Source organism: Sinohyriopsis cumingii, chromosome 11, assembly GCF_028554795.1.
Source record: "Sinohyriopsis cumingii isolate HCF-2022 chromosome 11, ASM2855479v2, whole genome shotgun sequence".
Taxonomy (NCBI): Eukaryota; Metazoa; Mollusca; class Bivalvia; order Unionida; family Unionidae; genus Sinohyriopsis; species Sinohyriopsis cumingii.
In genome coordinates this window covers 20,259,737-20,284,361 of record NC_142971.1, presented here as the reverse complement: position 1 = coordinate 20,284,361, position 24,625 = coordinate 20,259,737, and the positions used below count along the sequence as shown (strand labels likewise).

The window sequence follows — 24,625 nt, the reverse complement described above, 5'->3', positions numbered from 1 at the left end:
AGAAAAACGATCTCGTGAATGGGTTAAAAGGTTGCCAGGCGTAATTGCAGCGTTAAATAACGAGATTACCCGAGCAATCAACATGAAGCCCAGCGACGCGATTAAATACGAGTATATACCCGGAAAATCAAAAATAGATAGCGTTTCCAAGCCGATTCTCGGCGATGTCACCGTGAGATATCTGTATGAACCAGGAGAGCTTGAAGGCGGTAAAAAAAGGGCTACTGATCCTATTTGGAGTGTTACCACACATAACATATCAACGATAACACGATCAACTGGTAGATCACCGATCTATAGACTGGATTCAACTGCTCCTCAGCGCGGATTTACACGCGAGCAACTACAAGTGATACCTAACGATACTCAATTGCCACCACGTGGTCTTAACTAGCGCCGTTGCGTCTATTGCACTCAAGACAGGTCAACCTCACATTGTTTTTGACATGACCGAGACTGTTATCGATTCTGTCCACGGTAAATTGGCGAGTGTCTTTATCCGAATAACGCCAACTCATTATACAATTGCAACTCGCGCAGTGATTATTCTGTTGTTGTCGTAGCGAGATTATTAATTCGGCATCAATATCAAAACGCCGCTGTTTTTTTTTATCCTGTTGGCGGTAACCCGAGAGTTTTCTATCAATGACGCTTGCATCGATGGTGACTTTGTCGTCACTGACCTTGTCAGCGACTCCGTCAGTGACTCCGTCAATAACAATTCTTCGAAGCTGATTTATCCTTCGTACTCTGGACACTGCAAGATAGACTAGATTCGACCATTCGATGCGATTATCAACCATCCAAACAATTGTGTCCGTGATGGTTAGTCCCTGCGAGGAATGTATTGTTGTTGCGTATCCTAGCGTCCACGGGGATTTATTAGCACGTAGCGCGTCCTCGACGACGCTGATATCAACGAGCACAATATCATTCAGCACAAGAATTTGTTTTTTTGTCCCCGACGCTGTCGGGGCTGGAATTTCAACTTCAATGTTCTGCCGCCGTGTGTCCGCGGGTCTATAACACAACGGCACTGGACGCGTTGGAAACTTTTCCTTATGCAACGTAAACAACTTCCGCTGAAGTGTGTCTCTGACTATCTTTCTACTCGCTACAATCAAATCGTTTGGTCTCCATGTTTCCCAGAATTCATTTAACGGTGTTTCCGGAATCACCTCGCGGATTATTTCACACTGAATTCTATCCGGCTGTAATCTGATTAATTTTTTAACCCCGCGCAGTTGTTCATCAAGTGCTCGGTAATCAGTATCGGTTTCTTCATAATAGTCCACAAAACCCTTTAACCAATCATGTGGACCCTCGCCGACAAATGGTGGTGGTTGACCATGGTCGCCACACATGATCACCGCTGTATTCGCGAGCACCAACCAATCAAGAAACATTTGTAAAACATCTAACGAAACAGTACATATCTCATCCCAAATGATAACCCCAGGAATAAATTTTTCACCCATTCGATCAGGAGTCCACTCACCGCCGCTGTATCGAAAAAAGCTGTGATAAGTAACGGCGTCAACATTTCGTTGTTTTATCTCTCGCGCTAGTCTATGGGTCGGTGTAAGCACGATTATACTTGCCCGCGTTCGAAATAATTCAATTGCCCGAGTCGTCTTTCCTGACCCGCCACAGCCGCTTAAATAAACTGTTTTGTGTCTACAAATTGGATCAGAACACGATGGTGCATTAGACCATTCTGATAATTTATCACCGCGTAAGTAATTATTTTCAACGGTGACATCTGCTGACGGGGAATAATCGCGTCGTATTTCGTTTTTAATTCTCCATATACCCCAACTCTCGTCCGGACTAGTAAACTCGGCTAAGTTTCCCTTATACGCTACGTCTATATAAAACGAATCAACGGCTACTCTAACCGCGGTGTCGGGAAATCTATTTATCATCGAGAATAAATTGATAGCGGCGTAACCCAGCATAGACGCCCTCAAATGTGGATATGCCGGGCTGTCTCCATCGCTGTAGGTAACAACTGTACCCAACTTTGTTCCATTGGACAAGAAAGCTGTTTTGCAGTTCACGTATCTATTTTTTGCCACTGCGTCCTTGATTACGAAATCATATTCTGCGTCATCTATAATCAGCCGTGAGCAATATCGTTTGTAGTCGCAGTTTTTTCCACCTTGTGTGAACTTACCGATTATTCTTCTACCGAGATCTTTTGCCTCGCGGTTTCGTTGGTTGAATATCCTCCTGGACCATTCGATGATATATTCCTCGTCGGCATCAATGTGTTTTCTGGACTCGTCAATTATGCTATCTAGACGCTCCGGTTCTGGTAACCAGACTTCAGTCTGCGCCCGGTATGATATAATCGCGTCACTGACAATCAACGATACAAGCATGCTACAATCAATCATATACCGTAGCAGCGCTATTGGCAGCCACTTCTTTTCAGCCATGTGTCTACCGATCCAAATATAACAACAGCGATGGAGTCCTGCCGCGAATTCAAATGATACTATGCGAGCGAATCCGGTTAAATCAAAATCAGGCAGTGGTCCATTAATAGCAACACGAGTCATTTCATGTCTGGGGTGTCCAAATCGTTTGAAGTACACAGCGGCGGATCCATACCCGAGAAAACTCGCTGGATAACAGGCAACCATATCAACGGAAATCATAGCGTCGCGGTTGTATTCAGTGTTCCATAATCCACCGTGATAATACTCCAAACAACTGGATTGTACATCCGGCAGAAATTCCTTGCGCGTTGGTCTCCACGCATTTTTCCTTGCTGCAACATGAGCTACAACCGATGGAATCGTAAAACAATTTGTTAGCAGTTGTTCATCATGCTCTTCAAATTCCATGGCGGTTTTTTTCATCCTGTTGTGAAATGCTTCAGTGCGATATAATTCACCGTTTGGTCTTACAAACTGATCAAGGGTATCCGCATCGTTTTCAGCGCTGCGAAGTAACCACACTGATACAGGGTCGTTTTTACACAAGTAGGCAATAGCATCAAATAGTTTCCTCTCCGCGAGAAAACCGTTCTCTCCCAGGAATTCTTCGGGTATATACCTTACTGTTCTATCCCGTGGAAACACTGTGATCGCGGGCGTCCATGCGTGTTCGTTATGATCAATAATTTTGATTGGGGCCCCATTTGATTTGTACTTTGATTCGTATAATACTTCGCCGGTTATCGTTGTAACGGTTATTGGAAATCTCAGCGATGTTTCTAATCTCGCTATGTCGCTGATGGTTGCTCCACGCTCTTTTACGGTTAGTTCCCACTGGTTGATTTTGCTACGTCGTAAATCAGTCAATTTGTTTCCTTGACACGCATTTGTAAAATGCTCTATTATTCGTTCTGCTACACAATTTATCCCAGTTGACTGTTTCATCGGTTTCAGTTTTCCGATATCAGGTTTCTTATTTAACGGGTATATTCCATAAACAACTGCTGTTTCAGGATACGCTCGTTCATAGTATGGTCTGTCAATTCCGGTTAACAGCCCCGGCTTGGAGTCGCGGCTGACAATGACTGTTTTCTTGTCGCTGAGAACTGGTTCAAATTTATCACGTATGATCCAATTACCTGATTCCACCCGGACAATGAATTTTACTCTGAAGAAATACCTTTTACCGTCAAGTTGTGATATTATCGTTGCTGCGCGGTTGTCGTTCATGGTAGCATCAACAACGCCATCAATTCGAAATGTTGACCAACTATGAGATGCGCCATCACGCTTGAATTCATTGATACAATCGCGTATTTTATTCAACAGGGTTCTATCGTTTATTAACGCTTTTGGTGTGTCCTTGAGGACTCTATCGAGATTGAACTTAATATTTTTCCAGGGCTTAATTGCTGCTAATCTCTCGAACTCATCCATATAATTAAAACAAGTATTTAAATGAAAGAATATAGTATAATGAATCACTGCAAATGGTTGATGATTGGGTCGACAACCCCGTGCAATAAATCATGTAGAGGCGAATTCTGCGGGTATCATTTACAAAGCGTTCGTAATGGTTCTCTTGGCCCCCTCCCGTGCTTGGTTTGTCACGTCGGTGTAAGAGGAAAATCGCAGTTGTGTATCAATTGTGGCGGAAAGCGATACAGGGAACTAAAACGCTATTATGACAAGCGAATTAAAAACGCCGTCATTGACCCCACCGCAGACTTCGTCATCAAAACCCCCCAGGACTACGTTGAAAGATTCATAATTAAACCAAATAATAAATTAGACAAGTAGTATTATTATACAAATGGACCAAGAATTTCAGCCGCATCCTGTGCTCGTCAATTACGAGGCATCTCGCGACGGCATTGTTAGAAACCGCAAACTGAAGAAGCCGGTTGGTACCGTAAGTAATCAGGGGTATCTGATGTTTGGTGCCGGAAAGAAGAAGTACCATGTTCATAGGGCGGTATTTGAGGTATTCAACGGATTAATCGAAAATGGACTTGTGATTGATCATATTAATAATAATAAGACTGATAATTCTCTTATAAACTTGCAAGCTGTCTCGCAGAGTCAAAATACCAAAAAAGGCCAAACCGGTAAATACCCAAAGAAAGCAAAATCCGTAAAGTCATTTGATACAACAACTCACGAGGAAAAAATATTTCAGTCGATGAATGAAGCCAGTAGATACTTTGACATTTGTATCGCCTCAATACGAAAAGTAGCAGAACGAGTATATCAAACAGCAATCTCAAAAAAGACCGGGCATATAATTCGATTTTCATATATAGGGCGCCCATGGCGCTGACAATAAATTGTCCATTCCGGAAGAAAACGAATTATTAAACACCTTCGGAATTGATACGCGGGTTTTTCATTTTTTTTTTATTAATATTTTTGATATTAGAAACAAGATGTTCTATAAGAATAATGAATATCGAAGACATCAATAATATATTAGCCGAGATTTCAAAATTAAAAAATCAAGGAATTGAATTATCTGATGGTCTCGACAGTGAAAAAATATTATCCGATTATGAGATTATTAACGAACAGTCGAAACGGGGGCGTTTTACCCTGGCCCGCGAGTATTTTTTTGTAAAACGATTACAACATACGATTAATGAAAACTTGTACCACAATGACGCAAATGCATTCATTGGACTATTTACTGCCGTTGAAATAATACGAAAAAAACTCGGACGTGTTTATGAACGACGCCGGGAGATTTCTAGTAAGATCAAAAACATTAGAAGGATTATAGACGGAGCCTCCGTGGAGCTCCCCGATGGTACACTCGGCGGAAAATTAGAAAATTGCGGATCAATTTACAATAATGGTAGGCGAATCACTCACTACTCGGCTAGCCAGAGAGCGGCTAGCGGCGCTTAAAAAGTTCATACCGTTACGAGACAGGGTCCGAGAACAACTTCAAACGCGGCAGCAACTACAAACCGATTTTACTGTTGGAAGCGAACAACTGTTTGCCCCGGTAACTAAAGCGACTAAGGATGTTACAGCTGCAACAGAACGAGCAATATACGGGGATATTCCTAAGGAGGGCGAACGGAAAGAGGCGCCTCTTTTTCCTGTGCTTGAAAAGATAGCAGCAGAGACAGAACAAACACAGCAACGGATAAAACAACTTTCCAGTGATATAAAAACCCAACGAGAGTATGAACGATTAGCTGATATTGATGATTCTGAACAGGGTGATGTTGGTGAACTTCAAAAAATTTCCACTCAAAAAGGAGTCTCCTTTATAGATAAACTCACTGAAGAGGCTATAGCACAAATAAAACGACCTCAATTACTGAAAATCGACGATTATAGGGATTTTGGTAATTTTGCCGCTCAAAGCTATCATTCAAGAAAAGACTTTTTAAAAGACGAGTATAAAAACAGTAATATAAAACGAGATGACTGGGTTAATTGGTTGTATAAAACGAATAAAGGGTTTGATCGCTTGAATACAAAAGAATTGGGATATAAAGAATTTAGAAGGGGAATTGATGATTATGATATACAACAACAACAAGAAATACTACAACAGCAAAAAGAAGAAGTCCAAGAAAAACGTCAAAAAAAAGCTGGTTCTAAAAAAACAAGCGGAGAGGGGTATCCAAGTGGTAGTGGTCTAGTTGAAAACGCTAGTGTTACCTGTCCTGGTAGTGTTCTCAGTGATATATCACGGCTAGAGGTACTAATCGGAGGAAAACGAGCCGGAAATAACTCTACGGAAATAATCAATGAGGCCGCTGATATTTGCAAGCGGTTATTTGCAGGTGGTATCATAGACATTAATTCATATCGAACGCTCATAGACGAACTCGTGGATAATTGATCACTGGTGATCAATCACTAATTGGAAAACTGGTGTTTTTAATAAGGATGATCATACACTACAACCATGATAAACCAGTACTCGTCTACGTGGTAAACTCGCGATTGCCTGTTTACCGCGCGTACTATGGAGATGGTCTCGGTAGCACCATTGCGGGGTTATTTACAAGAATGGCTCCAAAAGTAGCGCCGTTAGCCAAACAATTAGGAATGAAGGCTATTGATGTTATTCGTGATAAGGGTATTAGTGCCATTGGAGATGTTGCCGGAAAGGCGCTTTCTGCAGCAAAGGACAAACTAATGTCGTTGGTGAAATCCAAAAGATTTTCAAGAAAAAAACAGAAACCACCGGTGATGCCATCAACGACGGTGATGCCTGCAAATGTCAGTAAAGTAATAAATAACGCCGTGGAAGAAAAACTAGAGTCGTTGGCGGCTCAGTCATCCACCAACGCGCCCATGAACACAATAGCGGGGGAGTGGTCTTAAACAGAATTCAAAGAAAATCGCAATTGAAAACATCAACATGATAAATAATAAAATGTTTGCGCGAACCGCTGATCCTGCGTTTGATATGGATGCCCCAGTGCGCAGGGATGATTCTGTCCGTGATTATCAATATTATTCTTATTATGCAGCGCAACCCGACCTACGATCGCGAATTGAACTTCAAGTCCAAGATACCAGTAGATACTTTCTGCCATGTGAAGCGTTTATCGAAATTGAGGGAGAACTCGTGACAAATGCCGCCGATAATGCACCATACGCAGATAACGATCGTGTTCGAGTTGGCTTCGTTAACAACGGTATCATGGCGTTATTTGAGAGCGCCAGATATCTTATTGACGGGCGAGAAATTGAATCAATAGAACGCGAGGTTGATGTTGCAACGACGATAATTGGGTTAGCGAGATACTCGGACGATTATACGAGATCGACGGGCCCATCTATGATGTTTGCGAAGGACACCACCGATAACGCTGATCATCTTCAATACGTTAACGTGCTGGTGGAAAGAGATACCGCAACTAACCCACAGGCTGAAGCAAATAACCCAGACCGCAGAGCAAGACCAGACGCTAATTTCACTGTTATAAAAAGTCTTAACGATAATTACAATATGGGATTCGCAGCACGAGTAACAATGTTGCAAAGACCACGCCGACAGTTTTCATGCGCGATTCCACTCCATCACATATTTGGATTCTGCAGAAATGTCAGGAGGGTTATCTATGGGGCTAAGCATACAATCGCGCTGACGCGAAGGGGCGATGATAACAATGCAATATGGCATGCTGCTGGCGTCGCTGCCGGTAAAGTCATTTTAACTAAAATGGCATTGTGGATGCCGGTGCTGACTCCATCAGTTACCACGGAAGCACGATTGTTAGCATTTATGGAACAGGGAGGAAAATCGTTGTTGAGTTGGCTAGCGGTAACAACTGATGCTAAAGAGGATAACGTCGCCGATACGTTTACATGGCACCTGGCATCAAAACAGGGTGTTTCAGCCCCGCGTCATATTTTTATAGCGCTACAGAATAGGGAACGATTGGGCAGTCAAGAACGCAGCCATATGATATTTGATAAATTAGGAGTCAGGGATGTTTCGCTGAGAATAAACGGACAACAGGAACCATCCGAGGATATACAGCTTAATTACGGCGACAACCATGTCGCACGTGTGTATCATCGATTGCTGTCATACATGGGTCGTGATCAAAACGTCGACACTGGTTTGCAAATATCACAACTTGATTTTAAAAACCTGTATCCGATTTATTACTTTTCGCTGGAACATCTTGATTTAACGAGACAGTCCGTCGTTGATATACACTTCCGAGCTCGTATAGACCCGGGTGGTGTTAATTACAGAGCGGTTGCTGTCATTCTCAGCGATAAATCAATGCTGTTGGAAGGTGTTGGTGGACGAATGAGAATCGTTGATGCACCAGTGGAAAACATGTAATTGAAAGCACAAACACGTTTACAATAAAATGTCGTATAGTGTCGTCAGTGTAGAGTTGACTGATGGTCAAGTCAAGAAATTACGATCAAAGTCGGCTAAACAGTGCGGGGCCACAATAACGCTGAAGCCGTCACAGATGGCAGGTGGTAATCATAAGATATCGTTGACGGCGCGTCAAATAAAACATTTCAATGATGCGATGAAGAATAAAAAGGGTGTTCAGGTAGATTTCTCGGCCGCAGCGATTAAAAACATGGAAAAGACCGGCGGGATATTTCCGTTGTTAGCTGCGATTCCAGCGTTGATTGCCGCGGCCGCACCAGCAGTGGCGAAGGCGGCGGCGTTAGGAGCCGTTGGTACCGCGGCGGGAATGGCATTGAAGAAGGCAACCGGGAAAGGCTATAAAAAAAAACGATCCGTGGCCGGAAAGGGTCTAAGACTACCGGGAACCCCGTATTCATGGTACTCGGGAAAGGGTCTAAGACTACCGGGAACCGTTTATTGACTCGGGGGTCAATGACTCCTGAGTCTATGACTCCAATGTCTAATTTTGATTTAATAGACGCCGCAAACGCGCTAGCGATAAAAAACTTCAGAGGTGTTTTTATGAGGGATCAATTACCGGCGGCACCAAGGAATATTGAAACAGGCATAATTAACCTCGATGGGTCCTCCGGAGCGGGAACTCATTGGGTTGCATACGCGATTGATCCGCGCGCGATCGTCTATTTTGATTCATACGGGTTAGCCCCGCCAAACGAGTTCATGCGGTATATCCGGGCGTGTTCAGCCCGGGCGTTTTATTCCACGTTGCCAACACAGCGATTAAGCGACCCGCCGATATGTGGCCGTGAGGTATTAAACGTACTTGCGGCGATTTCATCATCGCGAAAACCACCTCATGTAGTTGTAAACGAATACACTAGTGGGGTCGTAGAGGCCCGGCGGGTTAATTAGAAACGCCGTTTTTTTTTACAATAACGATGATTGATATTTGGGGACGACCGGTTTCGGCGCTGAAGGAATCCACGGAAACGCTCGCCACCGATGACATAAAAAAACTAATCGAGGATGAAATCGCCGATACGTTGAATTTAACCAGTGTTGACCCAGGTGAAATAGTCGTATTTCAAGACCGCCAGGGTAAATTGAAATCCAGTAATGTGTCCCTGGATGATGTTTTAACACGACAGCGTGATGCCGCCGAGGACACTATCGCGTTGTATACCGGCGACGGACGACTCAAACCGGGTGAACATATATCGGCGGTAACATTAGTCAAAGACGGTTTTATAAGGTTGGATAGATCGGTGACCGAACTCGACGCGCAGGTGAAAAAATCTGCCACCGATATACAACTCACTACCGCTAGTTTTTTCGGGACCCCGACGGTAACCGAACCGAATCTTGCAACAATAAAAAATACTATTTCGGAGTTTACAACGCTGTCGGGCCAATTTTACACGTTACGAAAAAATGTTAACAGGATCGATGACAACTTTGATAAATTCTTTGGTAAAAAAAATACCAAGCTGGATGAGATTACAACAACTATAAATGATATCACTGCGTATGGACAGGAAATAAAAACAATCAAAACTGATGTTGCAGCGAACAAAAGGAGTGTAGACGTGCATGAACGGGAAATAGAAATAATCAGCGCTAATGTTGCAACGATCATAAATAATGTAGACTCGCATGGACGGAAAATAGAAACAATCAAAACTGATATTGTAGCGAACAAAAAGGGTGTGGACGCGCATACACGGGAAATAGGAACGATCAAAACTGATGTTGCAACGAGCAAAAGAAATATAGACGTGTATGGACAGGAAATAAAAACAATCAAAACTGATGTTGCATCGAACAAAAGGAATATAGACGCGCATACAGGGGAAATAGAAACAATCGAACTTGATGTTGCAGCGAACAAAAGAAATATAGACGCGCATACAGGGGAAATAGAAACGATCAAAACTGATATTGTAGCGAATAAAAAAAGTACAGACGTGCATGAACAGAGAATAGGAACGATCAAAACTGATATTGTGGCGAACAAGAATAATATAGACGCGCATGAATGGAGAATAGAAACAGTCAAAACTGATGTTGCAGCGAACAAAAAAGATGTGGACGCGCATACACGGGAAATAGATACACTCATTACTAAGGTTGCAGCGAACAAAAAAGATGTGGACGCGCATACACGGGAAATAGATACACTCATTACTAAGGTTGCAGCGAACAAAAAAGATGTGGACACGCATATACAGGAAATAGATATACTCATTACTAAGGTTGCAGCGAACAAAAAAGATGTGGACACGCATATACAGGAAATAGATATACTCATTACTAAGGTTGCAGCGATTAAAGACGGACTACCGAGAGTAGCAGAGCAATTCGAAAAAATAAAAATCCCTCATGAGAACATCATCAACACAGTATACACAATTCGGCATGGATCAATCGATTGGACTCCTACACAGAATACAGTAAATACTACCGCAACTGTTAAGGGCATTTATCGATTGACACTGGTTTCAATGATGCAGTTTAATATATTATCGTCGAGTTCATCCGGGTTTAACAATACAATATCAACAATTATAGACAAGAACGCAACTGAACAGTTTACAATTTATGCCGTTGATGGAAATTTAGCCCGGGCAAACATCACATGGTATGTGGAATTTGTAGCGAATCTAAGTAATTAAAAACACTAGCTCTTTTAGAATAAAATGACCACCAGGGTAATTGAATCAGAGGTATCACCGACGTCACATCAATATCGATTCGATACCGCAAAAGAATTCTCCGCGAACTTAAAAACGCTTTCCGAACAATACCGCGCAAAAATAAAAAAATACCGTCGTAAAATAACCGCCATCGACGCGGTCGTGTACTCGGTGTCGGGTATAGTAGCTGGTGCCGGTGTTATTTTATCCACGGTGACCACGATAGCCCCGATCGCTGTTCCAATCGCTGTCTCCGCGATGACAACAGTTGCTGGAGTCGCCAACGCAATCACTAGAAAGATATCGTGTTTTCAGAAAAAACTCGACGAATATACAGTAAAACATCAAATAGTATCCGACGCATACTCGAAATTATCCGGGTTGATCTCATTATCGATTGATAATTTGTTCGTATCCGATGTTGAATTCTCCACGATGGTCCAGTTGTATAGCTCCGCGATGTCAAAAATCGAGGATTTTCAACTGGAAGCCGGAACCACCTGGTTGTTGAAATTAGACACTAAAGACAACGAATAATAATAATGTCGCTGAACCCCGAAGGGTTTCAGTTGCTTCAACGGATCGCGGAGAACACCACTCCGGTACAAACAAATATGATATCGATAACGTCAACGAAACCCGAATTCAGTGTGAACTTCCCGTCGCCGGTTCCAGTGAAGGAAATAGCGCTGGCAAAATTGCGAATATATCACAGTTGGCCTAATATTCGAGCGGACGCATTTAATGGACAACAACCTAATAACTCGCTGGTTTTTGCACGGACAAATAAACCCGATGGGACCCCAGACTGGGAGGAGGTTACAATACCAACTGGGTCATACCAAATAGAACAAATCAATAAGGAATTTCAACGCAGGATAAAATCGATCACAGGAAAAGAATCAAAAATCGCTATTACGGTTCATGAACCGACGTTATCGTCGACGATTGAAATAAGCACACCGGGGTATATGGTTGATATTTATAACAGTTCAATAAGAACCATACTAGGATGGCCTAAGAATCCACCCGCGGACGCCCCCCCATCAACTATCCTCAGATACGATAACGGAGATGGTGGTAGGCATATTGCTCCATACAACGTAAATATTGCATCGGTGATAGCGATTAATCTAGTGTGCGATGTTATCGAAGGGAGTTACCAGGTGGATACCAAGCAATCAAATCAAGCTCAACAGGGGTATATCCTTTATTCGTTTTCACCAACAGCCCCTCCGGGATTTTTGATCATTGAGAGTCCGATTAATCCGGTCTATATGCGATGCCATGATCGGTTTTTAACGAGAATTAATTTTAGAATTACCGATCAGTCAAATAACCTAATTGACCTACAAGAGGAGGAGTTAGTGATCACTCTGTTTGTAAGATCATAGCAGCAGAGGGGGCGATGACATCGACGCGGGACGCCCGATGATTACCACGGGAAAACACCAACGAGATGTTGTGGCGAAATATAGCGTTTTCGAGCAAAAAACGCTAAGGCTCCATTTGCCAAACGGAGACTTTATTTTTTTTTTGTTCGAAAAGTGAGATTTCGAAGGAAGGCTCTATTTGTCGTTTTGAGGCCTTAATCGAAATTTGTCGAAAAAGTTGTCGGATTCGCCCCCTCTGCTGCTTATATATATATATATATATATATATATATATATATATATATATATATATATATATATATATATACGCACAAATCCGACCTTTAGGCGACAGGATCTAAATTGCAACTTTTCGACGAAATCGTTGTATACTGAATATGTGTGAGTCATGATTGTGCCTATATAGTGAACACTGTATAGAATACTGAAAAGAATATGAAAATACACGAAAAAGTGGTAAAATAAAATAAATGACAAACATACATTTTTTGTCGCCCATTTACTGTCGCCGAAAGGTAAAACGATGTACTGTCATGCATAAAACCAACCTTTGGGCGACCGGTCGCCGAATGGTTCATGTGTCGCCCAAAGGTTTAGTATTTATCTCGCTTAGGTATAATTTATATATGTCACCTAACAGTATTATATACAGTGTATTTCGCCATTACGATTACCAGCGAGACGGAAATAAAGTGATCGCATGAGTTGGACGGTCTGAATATCGGGGTTTTGCTGTCGGCATCCATAAAATACTGGCTTATGTGATCACTTCTCATAATCATGCGACTGTTTTAGTATATTTATAAAACGTGACTGGAATAACTGGCCGTAATCCGGAATAGCGTAGTGGTTTTAATTCGGACTGTATAAAGTTTTAATCTTGAAGATAGGCGTGGTTATTTAGATATAGATCGATCTATCTTAAATTCATTTGCACACTATTTTTGTTAACTGTTTTGGCTTGCTTATTCGTGTTTTCATATATTTCCTATAGTTCAGTGTTGTTATTCATATTGTATAAAATTTGTAAGGTCATAAATTGATCTAAATATTGGCCCATGACAGCCTACAAAAGGATTCGGGTCTCCCGGATATGTCGGATCTACACAAAGCCTATGAGTGTATCCTGACTGTATAGATTATGCGGTGAAGTAGTGCGTATCCTCTCAGAAAAAGTGTTGAGAACACGATCTCATTTATCCACTAACTCATGTAGACACAATAACAAGTCGGATCTTTGAACCACTCGAGTAAATAAACCGGTAAACATATTTATGGGTAATAGCACAGATTTGAAAACACTCGCCGTTCAGTGTCGCGACGTGAAGACCGAATCTCTAATTCGAATTTAGGGTGATCAACCACAGCAGTACAGGTAAGCAAAAGTACCTAAAAAAAAATACATAAAAACAATATTGTTTTTCCTCGGTCTTGTCCTTGACTGTGTGTGATGACAGTGATGTTTTATTCTGTATGTAGTAGCAGCTGTGCTATTGTGCTGTTTCTATTGCTGTTGTTGCTGTAACTGTTGCTTTTCTTAGTAATGTTGTTGATGTAACCCTCATAGCAGGAAATGTTAAGCAGAAGAACTATGTTGTTGAACATAAATGGTTGTTGTTGTAGTAAAAGTAGCAGTTTTCACAAATTCAAGTTGTTTTAAATTCATATTTTCAAGAAAAATAAACTTGCACGATTTTTACCACTGGACTTAGTGATTAATCTAAAATGACAATAATCTCAACTACTAATGAAAATAGCTGTGGATAAAAAGAAAACATTCCTGAAAGAATCTGAAAGACCCAGTGCAATAGGCATAAAAAAGAAGACAATGAGTTCCTGACAGTCCTATACAAGGACAATCAATTTCACGTTATGGTAGTGCGAGGAGATATATTTGACAATACAATTTAACCAATTCAAAATGTATAATACAACTGGCTTTCAATAGTGGTACAACATTTAATTGTTCAACATATTTGTATTTCAACATATATACATTTCCTACCGCTGGCTGTGAGAAAATTTCACGACCACATACATTGCATCATAAATAAAGAATATTCCCTCCGTCCATCGAATAATTACTAAAACTTGAAAATGCTTTGATATGACTATTAATAGTAGGCTGAGAGTTTTAAATAGTTTTGCCCACATCTGATCTCAATAGAACGGTCGATAAACATTTTTCATACACTCTCGCTGCTTTACGATTTACACGAAAGCAGTTCATTGCCAATCTCTTCTGCTACTATCAGCTTTGAAAGAAAAACAATTAAAAATGCATATCTTAGTATCGTATGACTTCTATTTAAACTCAAAAGAGCACCCCAGTCTCAATCAATAATGCCATTTTTATTCTGAAAACATGTTCTTTAGTAGATGCTGAAGAAGTTATTGATTCTTCTGGAGCAATATTGGTATATATTGTAAGTCCATTCCAGACTGCGCACTGTCAGTAACATAACACAGTACATAACTGATCAGGAATGGAGAAGCACTGGGAAAAGGGGAGAGGCAATCAAGTAAATAAAGCATGGATGGGGCAAATTGAAGACCAGAAATAGGGGCGGTACCCGACTAGGTTTAACAATGTGTCACAATTATTTCTGCATTTACAAGCAACAGCATCAACATCAACATATAATAAGTTAGATCAGAACAAAAGTTAAACGTGTTGAGGCTAGCAGGGGTGGGGTAGGGTCAGGATGATGATTGTGCTAGATATTGAAGGGTTACACAGTAAGTTTAGATGACATAGTAACATTCGAACACAGTGAACAAGATCATATTGGAGAGGCGACGAAAATTATTAAGTTACGAGGACTGCGACGATGTTTGTGACGTTTCGTAAAGATAATGAGCATTCTTTGTGACGTATTTACAATTGTTCTTAATCTCTCTTTTTTGTGATATTACACCTTTCTGAAATAGCATTTTGGTTCGAGCCTACGTTAGAAATCGAGACATAGAGGTAACTTTCCCGGCTGCCTCGACATCAACACTTTGCTCAGGTTTTGGTTAATGTTTTTCATTTGCATATATTTTCTGATCGTATATGGAATCAAACATTGGATGCAGCATCAGTTCATTCTGCGACAAACATTCTCGCTCACGATCACTGATATACAAACTTTGCGTTTATATTCTGGACCCAGATTTTCATGTGGTTATATACTCTGACCTCTAGATGGATTTGGTCATACTAGAATATCATCATTATGAAGCTAGAGCAATTCATTCTGTGTCGTGTAATCTTGGGATTAGGGTCACGCTCATAGAAACTTGCCTTAAGGTTTTCTTATTGGCCTATAGGTTTTAAACACACTGATGGACTTTGTTCATTCTTTGATGAAGCATTATTAGTCTAAGATAATTCATTCTGCGATCTGCTCACTCAACCGTACAGGACCTTGGGGACCAGAATAAACGTTTTAGAGCTCTAATTCGATCGTGTTTTCGACATAACTAAGTGTGTGTGTATATATTAAAACTTCTAACCACTTTACATCCAGAGGATTGGAAACGTTCATCTTTCCATCCTTGAGAAATAGTATAAAGATTATGATGACTATCTTTTAATTGAGGCATATATATTTCAGGGCTAACATTTTGACTTACGCACAGACACAATGAGGAACGGATATGACCGATCATCGCTCTCTTTTCTTTCCAAGTTGGTGGTGATATTACAGAATGCTTGAAATAAACCTATCATGCGCATTGTTCTCGACAAGGCGTGGGTGATATATTGAATGCATATTTGCACATGTACAGACTGAATTGTTGATATTGTCTATAAATTCATTGAGCCTAGACACCTGTCGTAAAATCTAATGCAAGATTGAATGTGACGGATCGCTTGCAGATAGGACATTGGAAGTGTGATTTCAAGGGTGACATTAAACTTAAAGGGTATTCTTTTTACATTTGAAACTGCGTTTAATTCGAGGTAGGTAAGATTCTTCACATATGCTGGATCTCAGACATTATTATACACTTAAAGACATATAAAGTTTATTCAAATAATATTGTACAGGTAAAAAAAAAAAGAAAAAAAGCACAAACAACATGGACGTGTTCTTTTCTCATAAACGATACGTTACGATATTAGCAAATCAGAAGCGCGCTACTGGGCTTATATTCCTTAAGTTATCAATGAATTTATTATGGACAGTTCTCTTGGAATGTAAAAAATGAATGCAACAATTTCATTGTAGCGTTGAATATAATGTATCTTTCTGAGTTCTGGGTTGAGTCGAACATCTATTAATGTTTTACTTGAGAGATGTAGAACTAAAAAATTTGGATGAAAGTGGAAGTTGACTATATATATCACTCAAGGTTTTGAACGTTCAACATAGTATGATTTTAAGCTGAATATCATGCCTGATTACATGATGTATTCATTTATTTTGTCCCGCTTGCATGTGAGTTCCGTTATATTGATATATTTTTGTTGCCAATCATACTAGGCTATTCATCATTTAATAGTATGTGTACTGTTATAATTGAAAGTATGGCTGATATATTTTATGTAGATTGATATGGAATTATATTTGACAAAACAGTTTCATCATATGAACTTCACGTTAGAGTTATGCTAGTTTATTTTTTTTTCTTCAATTTTCCAAATAGGTTTTTAAGTTAAGCTAGGGACGCGCTTAAGTTTAATTGCTTATCTTTGATTTGTGCATTATTTAAAATAAGATTGGTAAAGTTGTTATTATTCCTATTAAATATATTGCTATTTTGCCCGTTATTTTGTTTTACGTGAAGTTTTAGTGTAAATGCAAATATTATTAACAATCGAAAACATCTTTTAAATAATATTATCTACCAAACATAATAATAATAATGAAAAAGGTGACAAGTCTAACAACTATTGCAATAATATTTTCTAACTGCTATATATCTTTTCGCCGTGTTTTAACCTAACTTTCATTTTTTCCGGATTATTCAGGGAGACATTTGCCTCAATCTGTTTTAAACTTTTAGAGAACAAAGAAACAAAGACTTCCACTTCAGATCATATCAAATCATCAAACGACACCTTGCTGTCTTGTTGCGAGTAAATTGAAGTAATTAAACGGAAATCCGTCAAAAGTTCAAACCTATTGTAAAGCTGGCGATTTGGCAAGACTGTCGGTTTAGTTTAGGTTGATACGCTAACTTTTTGATTTCGCTTTTGAATTCAAGCAAACATAGAACATTTGAGTATAGCTTGGAGCAACAAACAAAACCCAGTTAATATGAGAGAATTGACAATGGCTGAATGTTGCCGATTAGAGTAGAGCCATTTGAAAATGTGGCATACGAATAGAACTTGGAGGTTACACAAAGTACATCTGACCTGATGATTCCTGATATACCGCTAATACAATACCATGCGGATACTCATAACTCAGCATAATCTGAAAATTGAAGAATACTGTACCAGGCGTTAGTTTCGTTTTTTTTTCTCATGCTGTTATCATAAATTTCTATGTTATTTGAAGAGAGGTGTTGTACTACCCTGGCGTTGGCGTCCGAGCATGTAAAAGTATATACCTATGTAAAGCTGTACTGCATCTCAACAAATCTTTCTTCTTGGTCTGCTCCTTTTGTAACAATTTCAGGTGGATTTCATCTTGTCAATATTTTAGAGAGGGGACTAAGGCGCCTAATATCTTAAATACACGAGCATTGATTTAATACAGTCTTTGTTTAGTCTTTGCATTTAGCCAAAGTAATTTAACTTGCATTTAGCTAAGGCTTTTGTACTTGCATTTAAACTGTTGTACGTGGAATACCACAATTTGTTTAAAGAATGCATCTTGATGAGTATTGCGCGCTCATCACAAAGATAAGTCATTATGAACTATTGTTTACCCTTTACTGTTTTAGGTTAAATTTTGCTTTACGGTTATTTCTCAGAATCTATTTATACAAGAACCATCAAACAAAAAGACTATCTGCATCTCTACTACCATACCTTACAACGAAAGAAGGTCACTGTTATCTACATTTTATACTTAACAGGTGTAGATTACTGTTTTCCGTTTAGCTCATGATCGATTAGGTATTGGACAATATTTATAAATTCTGATATAAAACAAATCCTGAAATTTGATGAGGAAAATCACATGTACATTCGTTACTGTGACCCATATATTCACTTACATGGTTTCAGTTTTGTTTTTAATGTTTCGTTTTCAAGCACTGTTTAAGCTAAAGGTATGCGGATGGGAGACGGTCTCGTTACTTGCGCATGAATTGAATTTTTAGTGCGGTACAGTTGAGCAGAGTCACCCCTACTCTCGAGATCACTGGCAAAACAACATCGTGAAGTCTCGGGACGAATCCGGATGCAGTGGATGGCAATCAGATCATACTGTCCCTGATCTGATTCCCTGCGCTATCCATACATATGTTGCCATCTACTTGCACAGTTAAGGCGAAGTTTACAGTTAATTACATTATCAGGCGTAGCCTGACTTGACCTCCGATGGTGGATCTATTGACATATTAAACAACTTCTTTGTAAAATATGATGATATTATCTAAACAGAAAACTTGAGTACTGTGTGGTAAATATAGATAAAATATTTATTTATGTCGAAATTGGCTGTATGTAAAGTGCATATTATTTTACCTGAAAATATAAAATCGTCTCTGGGTTCGGGTTGTAAGATACATACATGGTCTTTTCTTATTAGAGTTTGTGCGTGATTGCAGTTTAAGATGTGTTGGTTTTCTATAGACATTGGATATCGTAGTCTCTAACATTATGTATCGTACAAGTTTTGTTATTTCAGTAGCTTTGAACGGGCGATGAAAGTAACCTAAAACAGCCACACCATAATTTATAACATAACAGAGAAATGTGAATTTGTCTCATTTCCTTAACGTACTGTCCCGTATTCTAATGATACTTGGCAAATCTCATTATGGGTCTAAGAAATCAATTATGTAACACGTGCACTCTCTCCATGATCTTGAGATAAAAGCCAATCATAGAACATTTGCGTTTAAGGGTTTTCTTAATACAGAGCTTTCAGCATTATCATAAAAGGACTAGTCCAGTTGAGGAAATGAGAGCCCAGCTTAGGAAATTCAATGATTTGTTCATGAATGAAATATCTAAGCTGTCAAAGCCATTTTCAAATTCAGCAAAACAGAGGAGAGCATGAGAATAGGTCTTTTCTGCATGATTACTAACATCATAAAGCGATATAATTTCTTGACAAATATATCTTTTTTTTAGTGAAACCTGTCTGGAGTTTATGATCAACCCTTAGGAGAATGTTTTTTGTTCTGGTGGCAATGACTTTACTGGCAATTCGATAGTTTCTGTTCGGTAAACAGACAAGTCTCTAACTGGATAAACCAGTCAAATCCTTTTCCCGTTTCGGGAATAAAACTATTCCGTAAACGGTACAGCTTTCTTTGTTGAAAACTTCAGTTAAAGGCATCTGTGAAATAATTCTTCAAGTCGTGACAAAAGATTTTATAAATCTTGAATAAATGCCATCAGGGCCTGAATTTTATTGCTATGTATACTATTCAAAGTTGTAATGCATTCTCTAAGTGATAAGATACTTCATCTCATCCTCAGTGATTAATGGAAAGAAATCATAATTTTTTGGATAGATTGGTTGATTGCAATATATAATTTTGTATCACTCCTGTTCTTTTATCCAAAAAGGTACTTTGCTCATATATTTGTTTACTTTAATTTTCAATGTTCTTCTGACTTTGCTTTCAAAATTCTATTTCGATATCATGGTGATGTATTTACTGGATTTTCTCCCCGTTTTCTTGCTTTGCATCTTTGTGTTTGTTTTCTTCATCAAATAGGAGATTAATATTCAATTTACAGTAACAACAGCCGAATCTATCTTCAAGAAACTCCAAGTGAAATATAACTTCCGAGAGGTCAGAATAGATAGATAGTATAATTTTGCTTCCGAAAACACTATTCATTAGCCTATCGGATACAATAAAGTAATCAAGTCTACCGAATGTAGGAGGATCATTATTGAAGTGCGTTGTACTTTGAATTTCCTTTAGATGTAAATTACGCCATATATCGACAAGGCAATATTTATCTGTTAATTTGCTTAACAAGTTTCTTGTCTTTGGCTTTGGGTTTTGGGTTCATATTACCCCCCCCACACACACTTTCTGATGCACAGAAAGATTGATTCCTGTTTAAAAATCTCACCAGTAATAAATATTTCGGCACTATTTTCCCCATTAGTGTCTTTAAATCCTCATCAGTTATACATATTTCGGCACTATTTTCCCCAATGGCATGGTATATATTTTCAGAAAAGTATGTTTCTAGATCATATATGGTAAATAATGTAACAATGGGACACACACACACACACACACACACACACACACACACATATATATATATATATATATATATATATATATATATATATATATATATATATATATATATATATATATATATATATATATATATATATATATATATATATATATATAATTTCATCATATATGTTGTGGGGTCTTATCGTATAAAGAATGTATTCTTTAATCACTAGTTCTGTTTCTTACTTTACATTCGTCTGCCTGTCTGTATGTCTGTCTGTATGTATGTATGTTGCTGAGCTGTACCTCTTCTTTATACTTGAAGCGAAAAAAGAAGTACCATGCTGTCCAAAGAGAGACAGTTCCTAGTGAGTTCCTTTCTTTTTTGTACGTGTGGCGTGTTGATCCTGATCAGACGCATTTGTTGTACGGAAAGCATGCGTTTGACATCAGGTAAGTGCAAAACCACCCCAAAAATAATAGTGACACTAATGAGAGGCGGATTCAGATCTTTGTTTGACTTCAAAAGGACTATGTTCCAGGTTATGAGGGTAGGAGCTCAAACCTCCATACCTTGAGATGAAGATTAAAATGGCTGGATTAGGCTGAGGTGATCAGCTAGTTAAGCGAGAGATCTCTTACCCCACACCCCAACCAACCCCTTGTAAATCAACAAATGCTGAGTCTTGTTTTGATGTGATATTAAGAAATGTATTTATTTTGACAGAATTTGGTTTGTAAGACAGAGATTTGATTATAATAAGAAGAATATATTTTCTTCTCTCACCCATGCGACAGAAAAATCTAGCTGTTTTGCTAACCTTACTTTTCTTTTCTCGCCCATGCGACAGAGCAATCTAGCTGTTTTGCTAACCTTACTTTTCTTATCTGAGTCTAGTCATATCAGACCACCAATGTCAGTCAAGGTGTCCACGCGCTCAGAACTACTTTTAGAAAAAGAAACCCTTGTTGTCTTCTGCTGTGCCTGACGTAGTTGTTCTAAAATCAAACAACAACAACAACAACGAATATATAACAAAATCATAGTAATTTAAGGTCATTCCAACTGTGAAAACACACCATACAAAAAACATTTCGAGAGAGACAAAAACACACGCATACGATGTCGAGCACTTTGGTATTATGTTGATTCGTTCCACATAGCATTGTCAATTTTATCTTATATGCAGACCCAGCTCAGTAGATTTTCAGGTCAGCATCATTAAATGTAGCCAAAGCTACCTAACTAGTTTTAAATACTTCGTGTGAAACAAATTATATAATGTTAGCTACATTTAATGACGCTGACCTTAAAATTGACTGTGCTTCAGATAGGATAAAATTCTCAATAGTGTGTGAAAAGAACTATGACAGAAAACACTGGTCCATGCACATAGACTATAGACCTATACACTTCATAGCCTCCCAGCTCTCTTAACAACTATAGAAAACTTAGTAACAGCCAAAAATGTGTTATGTCAAACATGCTTTATTCTACTTTTGTTAAGCGTCCCCATTGTGCCTCAGTTGAGTTACAAATATACCTACAATATTTAATGAAAAATAATGCACTTGCCAGCCAGAAGGAATAATTTATTCGTCAACACATTAATCCATAAGTGAATTTCACTGTAGCATATGCCATATTTCCAAAATAGAATATTTTTCTCCAAAGAATACGTGAACTTGAAACTTTAGCACATGGTTATCCGCTAGGGTCCGTATTAGGAGGGTCTTTTATGCACGAGGGTAATTTTTCATTCAATATTAAGGACAATACATGTATGTCACAAACAGTTTGATCTCCTCCAAAGAAAAGGAGAGTTATATACTATAGTGACACAGATCACTAATTACCGTGAATAACCCAAGCATGGACACTCATGCTACATGTAACTTTTCATTATAATAATAGACTATACTACTACAACAGAGGTGTGGGCCCAGTACCGTTCCATTATTTACAATATAATTTTCTAAATTGGGACTGATGAAAATGAAACGTTTCCTTGTAATAAATATTAGCTATTTATTGTTAACATCATATAGCATCCATATATTAAACGTAATAAGACATCAATACTATGCGACTGTTTATGTTGTTACTTTTTTTGGCTTACGCACACAAATGTGTAATTCGTATGACACAGTCACGCCATAGTCCTCATTAACATATTTGTATTAATGCACCACAAGTAAATATTTGCACGTGAAATATATTGCACAAGTGAGAAGTTCTTTTTTACTTTAAAGGAAATTATTAGGTGAGAAAAAGAATCTACGTTGGGTTTTGAACCGAGGCAAGAAAATCCCAGTCGCTGGGTACATTATATGTCTCCCTCCTCGGCAAGCATTGTGAGACAAATAATGTAACCCCGCGACTCTAATTTCCTTGTTTCGGTCAAAAACCCAACATAGATTCAATATTAAACTACTTTAATACCGGATATATTTAATTGTGTTTTGTATGTGTATGTACATCGACGTGAGCGAGTGGTAGGACTGGGATCGGTTAAACTGTTACAGTAAATTAGATTTGAATGAGCACAAATCAAATCGTATTCAACAGTGCATCATACCGGTTTTTATCATTGTTGGCATGGTAGTAAAGTGAATCGCTGAAAATAACACATTTGTTTGTACTTGTTCGAGCTCACAGTGATTGTTTTCTTGTTATTGGTATACATTTTATAGAAACAATCAAACGTCACATGTCAGATTGGAAATCATACTTTTTCACCTGTGAAGACATCATGATATATTTCTCAGATGTGAAAAAAGGAATGACAAACAAACATGAAAATTATTTCACAAATTATTTTTTGATATGTTACAATCAAGTATATAATAATATTAATAATTTTAACAATGATGAAAGAAAGAGGGTGGGTGGGTGTGAATGAAATTGAAAACAATTCAAACTTGATAATATAGACCGCATATTGCAAATACTGGAATGAATTTTTGACATTTACAACTTTTGTGAACCTGGGAAAAATTACCAATAATGTAATTTTTTCGACATGACGATTAACATTTTCTGGTCTAATAAGAAACCAAAATAAAAACAGCGGGAGGTCGTGGATTCGATCCCCGGCCGAGTCATACAAAAGACTTATAATAATGGCACTAGCAGCTGCCTCGGTTAGCGCTCATCTTTAGGAGGTTAGTGTTAGAACTGTTCGTCCTAGTGTCAGGACAATGTGACTGGGTTGGACATGATGATACGTCTCTGACATGATGCCCAATGCTAGACATCGCTATAAACTGTCACACTACAGACATAGTAGCGATATATCTGAAAAGTGTTAAAACTACATTATAAATCTCTCTCACACACACACACACACACACACACACACACAGAGCAACAACTATTACACACTACATTAACCACTTTTACAAAAACAACAACACGTGCTATTAAAAAAAAGCAACAGCTACTGCCTCTGTTACTACAACAATGACACAGTTCAACTGTCTAGCATTGGAATGAGGTCACTTAGTTGATCTTATGAATCTGTGTTCAGTGCGCATATTTTTCTTACTAAAGTTTACTACTACAAGTCTCGTCAGCACGTCAGAACTTCAGTAGAAAAATATGATACAGCTTTGGTGATGTATTTGTAGCTTTCGACTCTTTAGTATGCATTTTCAGTCTCACCGAATCGAACTGACCCCCATCATTTAGATGTGGTGCAGAAATCTAGGTCAAATTGATTCACTAAGTATCCGTACAGATGCGTACTTGTTAGATTAAGTATACTGCTTGGGAATATTTGCCTGCGCCTGTAGGTCCTTCCGTGCTTATATCCATGCATCAGTATGTTCGTTAGTCTATACGTCCGCCAGAGGAAGCTATTGTGCAAGGTTGTGCGGAAAAAGATTCGACAAAGACAA

General features: G+C 38.8%; 1 protein-coding gene across 6 annotated transcripts in view; it reads left to right on the top strand.

Annotated features, from left to right (window-relative positions):
• LOC149787712 (uncharacterized) overlaps positions 1-24,625 on the top strand; it is a 53,714-nt gene that overhangs the window by 6,074 nt on the left and 23,015 nt on the right. For 2 of the 6 annotated variants that reach the window (XM_089973900.1, XM_089973902.1), the window contains exon 2: positions 21,051-21,178. The exons of 1 other annotated variant lie outside the window; for it this stretch is intronic. In XM_089973900.1, the coding sequence (XP_089830026.1) occupies positions 21,067-21,178 (112 nt within the window). In that variant the 5' untranslated portion in view covers positions 21,051-21,066. Of the gene's footprint in view, positions 1-13,634; positions 13,776-21,050; positions 21,179-24,625 lie in introns of those variants that run through there. 3 more of the 6 variants (XM_089973901.1, XM_089973904.1, XM_089973903.1) reach the window with 3 other exon arrangements.